This window comes from Triticum aestivum, chromosome 6D (assembly GCF_018294505.1).
Source record: "Triticum aestivum cultivar Chinese Spring chromosome 6D, IWGSC CS RefSeq v2.1, whole genome shotgun sequence".
Classification (NCBI taxonomy): domain Eukaryota; kingdom Viridiplantae; phylum Streptophyta; class Magnoliopsida; order Poales; family Poaceae; genus Triticum; species Triticum aestivum.
Window position 1 is genome coordinate 340,036,423 of NC_057811.1, and position 9,432 is coordinate 340,045,854.

Below are 9,432 nucleotides of genomic sequence, written 5' to 3' on the forward strand. Positions count from 1 at the left end.
ATTGGCTTGGCTGACCAGTTGGTTTCTCCTTTGCTTGGGCCAGTTGGGCGCGCCCTGGTCGCTGGGTCGACCGCCCGTCCCAACGACCCCCGGCGGCAATTTATGGGCCACCACCTCCCGCCCCGTTTCTTCGTTTGTTCATCGGTCCAGAGCCCGCCCGGTCACTACACACACACGCAAAGAAATGAAAAGAAAAGAAAAACTCAAGGCTGGCTCGCTCCCTCGCCTTGCGAGTAGAATCGAGACGTACGTATATGCAGGTATCCTGCTGTAGATCGTACTAGTACGTAGTACTGCATGCATCTACAGCGAGACGCGCTGGCAGGCTACCAATAAATTGCCAGCCATCTCAACCAACTCTCAACACTGCACTGCTCCCATCGATAACCCACCACTTCTATAAAACCCTAGTCCCCCCCTGCCATCCTCCTCGATCGCTTGCTCCATGTGGAGTCACTTATTACGCCCAGCCCAGCCCAGCCAGCACCTTAACTCGGCGATCCACCCCTTGGATCCACTCTACCCAGCTCGCTAGCCAGCGGGGTACATACACGCACGCACGTACGCGCGTACGTACACTCGCAGAGCTTGCTTCAGGGAGGCCGGCAATGGAGGTGGGGACGTGGGCGGTGGTGGTGTCGGCGGTGGCCGCGTACATGGCGTGGTTCTGGCGGATGTCCCGCGGGCTGCGCGGGCCGCGGGTTTGGCCCGTGCTCGGCAGCCTGCCGGGCCTGGTGCAGCACGCCGAGGACATGCACGAGTGGATCGCCGGCAACCTGCGCCGCGCGGGCGGCACGTACCAGACCTGCATCTTCGCCGTGCCCGGGGTGGCGCGCCGCGGCGGCCTGGTCACCGTCACCTGCGACCCGCGCAACCTGGAGCACGTCCTGAAGGCGCGCTTCGACAACTACCCCAAGGGCCCCTTCTGGCACGGCGTCTTCCGGGACCTGCTCGGCGACGGCATCTTCAATTCCGACGGCGACACCTGGCTCGCGCAGCGCAAGACGGCCGCGCTCGAGTTCACCACCCGCACGCTCCGGACGGCCATGTCCCGCTGGGTCTCGCGCTCCATCCACGGCCGCCTCCTGCCCATCCTGGCCGACGCGGCCAAGGGCAAGGCGCAGGTGGATCTCCAGGACCTCCTCCTCCGCCTCACCTTCGACAACATCTGCGGCCTGGCCTTCGGCAAGGACCCGGAGACGCTCGCCCAGGGCCTGCCGGAGAACGAGTTCGCCTCCGCGTTCGACCGCGCCACCGAGGCCACGCTCAACCGCTTCATCTTCCCGGAGTTCCTGTGGCGCTGCAAAAAGTGGCTGGGCCTCGGCATGGAGACCACGCTGACCAGCAGCATGGCCCACGTCGACCAGTACCTCGCCGCCGTCATCAAGAAGCGCAAGCTCGAGCTCGCCGCCGGCAACGGCAAATGCGACACGGCGGCGACGCACGACGACCTGCTCTCCCGGTTCATGCGGAAGGGTTCCTACTCGGACGAGTCGCTCCAGCACGTGGCGCTCAACTTCATCCTCGCCGGCCGCGACACCTCCTCCGTGGCGCTCTCCTGGTTCTTCTGGCTCGTGTCCACCCACCCTGCGGTGGAGCGCAAGATCGTGCGCGAGCTCTGCTCCGTTCTCGCCGCGTCACGGGGCGCCCATGACCCGGCATTGTGGCTGGCGGAGCCCTTCACCTTCGAGGAGCTCGACCGCCTGGTCTACCTCAAGGCGGCGCTGTCGGAGACCCTCCGCCTCTACCCCTCCGTCCCCGAGGACTCCAAGCACGTCGTCGCGGACGACTACCTCCCCGACGGCACCTTCGTGCCGGCCGGGTCGTCGGTCACCTACTCCATATACTCGGCGGGGCGCATGAAGGGGGTGTGGGGGGAGGACTGCCTCGAGTTCCGGCCGGAGCGATGGCTGTCGGCCGACGGCACCAAGTTCGAGCAGCACGACTCGTACAAGTTCGTGGCGTTCAACGCCGGGCCGAGGGTGTGCCTGGGCAAGGACCTAGCCTACCTGCAGATGAAGAACATCGCCGGGAGCGTGCTGCTCCGGCACCGCCTGACCGTGGCGCCGGGCCACCGCGTGGAGCAGAAGATGTCGCTCACGCTCTTCATGAAGGGCGGGCTACGGATGGAGGTACGTCCGCGCGACCTCGCCCCCGTCCTCGACGAGCCCTGCGGCCTGGACGCCGGCGCCGCCACCGCCGCCGCAGCAAGTGCCACAGCGCCGTGCGCGTAGAAGACCTGGCACCGGCACGCGCCATGCATGATTCGTGCGTGCTAGCTGTTGAAGGGACGCCGGACATTGAATGTGTAGATAGGGCAGCAGTGCAAGACCGTAAGTAAAATTGATGATGGGTTTGGTGACAACATTGAAGCCACTCCTTTCCAGAATTTACGACCCGGATAGGAGAAACAGGGAAACTTTGCAGATCACAACACAAGATCTAGCCAGCCGGGGATCTGATCTGATTTGCGTCTGCTCGGAGCACGGGTGCATGGGAGACCAAGGAGGAAAACAAAAAATAACAGAAACAGAGTGAGCAATATTTGTGATTGTAGCCACGGGAAAGAGAGAGGAGTAATTAGTAATTCAGATTTGTTTGCAGTAGCTCGGTGTTGGTGACCAGATCATAGCCAACTAGGCTATTCTATTCTATTCTATTTTTGAAGATGATTTTTCAAAGCCGTGTACTATTCTATTCTAGAGCAGTGCTACGCAGACGACACTTGCTAGCCGAAATGTGCACGACGCTACTTCAGGGACCATCCATTGGCAAGCCTGGACAGCCCTAGGCCCTTGGATTAGCTATCGTGCATGTATCGTTCAGCAAAAGATCGTCCGTGAAGTAGTTCCGTTGCTTCTTTGACATCATGTTCATCCATGACAAGTTTCTTCTTTAGGGGCCTGATTCGCTGCCGTACGTTTCTAGCTTCTCTAGCTAGCTAAGCTTGGTGCTCGATCTGCATGACGATGACATTCACTCTCGTGCATGCATGTATCGGTGCCTTGATGAGGTTTCTTGCGCGCGCCGTCCGATCTGGTGAAGGATAGCAACCAAGAATCTCAGGTGCGTAAAAGTTTGATGTGGATGGCTCCCAACATCAACATGTACATATTTGGCAGCTGTTCTCTCTGGCCTGCAGGCTCGTCCTCATGCACTCTCTCTAATTGTCGTTGTTACGACAGCGATGTTCCCACCCTGTAAGGATCGCGCGATACGAGAAAAAAAGGAACTGAAGTTGACGCGGTACGATTTAGACGAGTGTTTGTTGGCATGGTTGGTTCGTTTGATGCAACGATTTTAATCTACCTCTAGCTACCTTATGTTCAGAGTGTCTTTATGACTTGATTTGATCGACAGAATTATTTCCCACAACGGTATCAGTATTTTTTTTTACTAAATGACCCTTCGATAAACTTTAATCCGCTCACTGCCCCCTAAAAAAACATTTTCTTTTGTGGGAAATACTTCGTATTACTCAAGAAGCCATGGTACCCTCCAGATTACATTGTTCAACAACTTTGTCCGGTCCATCAGGGTTCAAGTCCTGGTGCTCGCATTTATTCCTGTATTTATTTCAAGATTTTCGGCGATGCGCATTCAGTTGGGGGAGACGTTTCCGTCGACGACGAGGTGCCTACGGTGACTTCGTAAATTTCAAGATGATATGCCGGCTCAGTCTTTCAGAGGTGCTCATAGGGGTAGGGTGTGTGTGCGCGCGTTCATAGGGGTGAGTGTATACACGTGTATATAAGCGCTTGCGTCTGTACCGTGTTAGAAAAACAACTTTGTCCGGTCCAAAACCCAGTCATACAACAGTTCGGCCATTAGCTCTACCATAACTTGCCAAACAATAACTAACAAGATTGTGAAAAAAAAACAAGATTGTCATGTCGTCGAACATGAGTAATGCAAGTATTTCATTGTCCCGTGAGAAGCTCGTGGACAATAAATCCATAACGTGTCCTATCCATACCTTCCTTCTTCAAGAGATGAGTCAATTCTATTTTTTGCCCCCAAAATATACGCGTTTGATAGATTTTACCCCCAAGTTGACATTCGATCAAGTGGTGGCCCATAATTTAAAGATTACTTTCGCATTTTGCCCCTTCCACCCCCCTCCGACACAAATTGCCCCCAATTTTACTGTCCACCCCAATTTGGTGTTGATTTGGCAAGCCGCGTCGGTGATATTTCAATTTGTTGGTTTGGTTTCTGATGTTTCTCGAACTTCAATCGGTTTTTTGTGGGTGTACCCGGCCGGTGAAGCGCCCACCCAGGTCTGGCCACGCCCAGCTGGTCTGGTCGCACCAGGTCGTCGCTGATGGAGTCCTGGATTAGGGGTACTCACCACATCGACTCCCGACCAGGTGGGTCGGGCCGAGGATCCCATGACGGTCACTAACGGGCCATATCGGGCAGCCATGGTGTATGTAAGGAAGATACTACAAGACTTGGCGCACAAGACGAGAATTTCTCTAAATCCTAGGCCTCTGGTGCATTATATAAACCGAGGTTAGGCTAGTCAATAGTTCATCTCATATTCATTAGAATCTTACACAACAATCTTGTGGTAGATACATGTACCGTGTACTATACCCCGTATCAATACAATCGAAAGCAGGACGTAGGGTATTATCTCTTTTAGATAGCCCGAACCTGGGTAAAATCTATGTGTCCATGTTGCCATCGTTCCAAGACGCCTAGATGAGGACCCCTACCTTCAGATATGCCGGAATCGACTCTGACCTATATAGGTCCCTGCTCATAGTCACCATAGTGCGATGGGAATTCAGATCGGTTTTGACGCGATCTACGCGCTGAAATCGAGCTTCATCATTGATGTTGGCATCTTCGTCGCTGGGTCGACTCGTCACCTCGGCTAGGCTGAGGATTACACCCCATGTCGGATCATCAAGATGAGACAGGTGCCTTCATCAACATCAACCTTGATCTCAACCGAGGTCATGGAAAAAACTATCCATGGAGCTCGGGGGCTCAACGTCAACATTGCCCTCATGCGACCATGCAGGACTTTTTCGACAACATATTTGCTTTCTCCGTCCCCGCCTCCCCGAGCGTCGCTTTCACGATTGGTTCGGTGGAATTATGCGGAATTGAGTGTATATTGACCCTGTAAAAAATCATCGCGTTCTGGTAGAGGAATCTCCGGCAATCATCGATATACCGGTGCCAAACCAAGCAATTGTATCATACTTTTTCACGTGCTTCAGCATTTTCAACTTCACTCAATACATGAGCGTGAGCCATGGACATAACACTATTGGTGAAATAGAATGCGGTGGTAGAGATCAATAAGGAAAGTCAAAAGGAAGAAAAGATCGCATCAACTCGGCGGATCAATGGCAATGGAGAGGCCCATCAATCGATATCAATGCAAGGAATAGGGATTGCCATGCAACAGATGCACTAGAGCTATAAGTGTATGAAAGTTCACTATAGAAACTAAGTGGGTGTGCATCCAATTTACTTGCTCATGAAGACCTCGGGCATTTGAGAAAGCCCATGATCGAAATATACAAGCCAAGTTCTATAATGTAAAATTACCACTAATATATGAAAGTGACAAATCATGGAGACTCTCTATATGAACATCATGGTGCTTGCTACTTCTTGAGCTTGTGTTGATTTTTCCCTTGAAGAGGAAAGGGTGATGCAACAAAGTAGAGATAAGTATTTCTCTTAGTTAAGAACCAAGGTATCAATCCAGTAGGAGGAACACACAAGTCCCCAATAGATGCACCTGCACAAACTAACAAACACTTGCACACAACGCGAAAAAGGGGTTGTCAATCTCTTCACGGTCACTAGCAAGGGTGAGATCTGATAGAGATTGATGTAAAAGATAAGTAAAAGTGTAAAATAAAGTAAAGATAAATAAATTGCAGCAAGGTATATTTGGGTTTTTGGTTTTATAGATCTGAAAATAATATGATAAAAATAGACCCGAGGCCATAGGTTTCACCGGAGGCTTCTCTCTTGAAGAAAGCATACGGTGGGTAAACAAATTACTGTTGAGCAAAAGCGCATAGTTATGACAATATCCAAGGCAATGATCATGAATATAGGCATCACTTCCGTGATAAGTAGACCGAAACGATTCTGCATCTACTACTATTACTCCACACATCGACCGCTATCCAGCATTGATGACCCACAAGTATAGGGGATCAATCGTAGTCCTTTTGATAAGTAAGAGTGTTGAACCCAACGAGGAGCAGAAGGAAATGACAAGCGGTTTTCATTAAGGTAATTTCTGCAAGCACTGAAATTATAGGTAGCAAGTAGTTTGATAATAAGATAATTTGTAACAGATAAGTAATGGTAAATAAAGTGTAGCAAGGTAGACTAATCCTTTTCGTAGTGAAGGATGGGCTGGAACGGTCTCCTATAATAAGCAAAGCATTCTTGAGGGCACACGGGAATTTCATCTTGTCACTTTCATCATGTTGGTTTGATTCGCGTTCGCTACTTTGATAATTTGATATGTGCGTGGACCGGTGCTTGGGTGCTGTTCTTACTTGAACAAGCCTCCCACTTATGATTAACCCCCTCGCAAGCATCCACAACTACGAAAGAAGTATTAAGATAAAATCTAACCATAGCATTAAACATATGGATCCAAATCAGTCCCTTACGAAATAGGTATTATAGGAACATAGCTTCTGTCACTCTAGCAACCCATCATCTAATTACTACTCCATAGTACATTCCCTTAGGCCCAAAGATGATGAAGTGTCATGTAGTCGACGTTCACATAACACCACTAAGGGAATCACAACATACATATCATCAAAATATCGAACACATATCAAATTCACATGATTACTTGCAACATGACTTCTCCTGTGGCCTCAAGAACAAAGGTAACTACTCACAAATAAAATGCATGCTCAAGATCAAAGGGATATTAAATAGCATAATGGATCTGAACATATAATCTTCCACCAAATAAACCATATAACATCAACTATAAGATGTAATCAACACTACTAGTCACCCACAGGTACCAATCTGAGGTTCTAGTACAAAGATTGAACACAAGAGATGAACTACGGTTTGATATGAGATGGTGCTGTTGAAGATGTTGATGAAGATTGGCCTCCCAAAGATGAGAGGGTTGTTGGTGATGACGATGGCTTCGATTTCACCCTCCGGGAGGGAAGTTCCCCCGGCGAAATCGCTCTGCCGGAGGGAAAAAGTGCTCCTGCCCAAGTTCCGCCTCGAGACGGCGACGCTCTGTCCCGAAAGTCCTCTCTTTATTTTTTTCTAGGTCAAAAGACCTCATGCACCAGAAGATGGGCACCGGAGGTGGGCTGGGCTGCCCACCACCCACCAGGGCGCGCTTGGGGGGGCTGGTGTCTTGTGGGCACCTGGCAGCCCCCCTCTGGTATTTTTTTCTCCAATATTTATTATATATTCCAAAATAATTCTTCATAAAATTTCAGCACATTTGGAGATGTGCAGAATAGGTATCTCTGACATAGCTTTTTCAGGTCCAGAATTCTAGCTGCCGGCATTCTCCCTCTTTGTGTAAACCTTGCATATTATGAGAGGAAATGCATTAGAATTACTCCATAAAGTGTTATTATGCATACAAATATTATAAGTAATAGTAGGAAACATGATACAAAATGGACGTATCAACTCCCCCAAGCTTAGACCTCGCTTGTCCTCAAGCGAAAGCCGATATCGAAAATCATGTACACATGTTTAGAGAGAGAGGTGCCGAAAAAACAAAATACGGACATAGTAGCATCATGCAAATTATTGTAACAACAAATTTTTTTATCATAAAGCTTTATCATATAACTTATCATGAACAAGTAACAATTCATCACAACATCAAAGTAAAAAGCATAAACTTTATTAAAAACCAACAAACTATGTTCTCAGTCAACTTTGCAACTACAATTGATCATATTTTCAGGAAGGGTCTCATATCGGAGCCTTTTTAGCAAGTCCACATACTCAACCATCATTTAATCTTCCATGATTGCTAACACTCACAACATATATATGAGCAAAAGGTTTCAACCGGACACATAGAAAGATAGGGGCTTATAGTTTCGCCTCCCAACTTATTCATCTCAAGGGTGATGTCAACAATAATAACTCATGCTCACTCATATCCAACTGGATATATGTGCCTAGATCTTTCCCCACCACATGATGCTTGCCAAAGAGAAAAATAAAAAGAAATAAAGAAGAATACTTTGACTCTTGCATAAAAAGTAAATACATAAATGTAAAAAATAGGCCCTTCGCAGAGGGAAGCAAAGGTTGTCATGCGCTTTTTGGTTTTGTATGCACAATCTCTTAATGCAAAAGAACGTCACATTATATTGCCCCTTATGATAGCAACCTTTATTATGCAGTCCGTCGCTTTTATTACTTTGCCATCACAAATTCGTACAACGCTTATTTTCCCTTACGATCAAACACATTTAGATGCAATTTTTATTGCCTTTTTGCACCGTTGACAACTTACTTGAAGGACCTTACTCAATCCATAGGTAGGTATGGTGGACTCTCAAAATATGAATTTGGGTTTAAGGGTTTTGCATGCATAAGTAGTATCTCTACTTAGTGCGGATTTTTGGCCAGCAAAGATATTGAGCAAGCACCACATGTTGAAGGATCTATAATAATATAACTTCTATGTGAATATGAACAAACATAAATCATTACGCTGTCTTCCTTGTCCAACGTCAATAGTTTGGCCTAAGATATTTAGTGGGGGCCCACAATCATAAAAGGTGTCCAAGATATTGTATTTGCATGTGAATCTTCTCTTGCCTTATTAATTCCTTCATGAATTGCATTATTGACCAATGCTATGTTCACTACTGCAGGATGCTGCTAACGCGACACTACAATCTGAGACCCTTCAACAAAACTGTGTGTGATGCAATAATCGCAAACGGTGGTGTAAAAAACCATCAAAAAGGGTGCAAAACGTTTCGATGATGGATGCATCAAACATGGTTCAGATTTTAGTTGTGTGTGCGATGCAGGGCATACGGTTCAGCTCAATGAACTATTTACGATGAGGAAGAAGAACAGAAACGGGCAGCCAGATGAAGGCGTGTGTGATATACGGCATACAGTCAATCAGATTAACTGTTTGTGGTGAGGCGGAACAACAGAAAAGGGCAGTTAGATAAAGGTGTGTGCGATTGAGGGCATACGCTTCAGAAGGATTAACTGTTTGCGATTAGGCAACATAACAGAAACGGTCAGCCAGATCAAAGGTGTGTGCGATTGATGGCATACACTTTACACGGATGAACTGTTTGCGATTAGCCACAACAAACAAAAAAAGTTAGACAAATCAACGTGTGTGCAATAGACGAGCACACATTCTAATTAAAAAAAGCATGCGCGATGGTAATAACGAGCGCGCACGAT

The 9,432-nt window shown here is 48.1% G+C and overlaps 1 protein-coding gene across 1 annotated transcript; it reads left to right on the forward strand.

Annotated features, from left to right (window-relative positions):
- Nucleotides 1-364: 364 nt before the first annotated feature.
- LOC123145001 (cytochrome P450 86A2) lies at nucleotides 365-2,681 on the forward strand. Its single transcript, XM_044564279.1, has one exon. The coding sequence runs from the start codon at nucleotides 609-611 to the stop codon at nucleotides 2,232-2,234; it is 1,626 nt and encodes a 541-aa protein (XP_044420214.1). The 5' UTR covers nucleotides 365-608; the 3' UTR covers nucleotides 2,235-2,681.
- The last annotated feature ends 6,751 nt before the right edge of the window (nucleotides 2,682-9,432 follow it).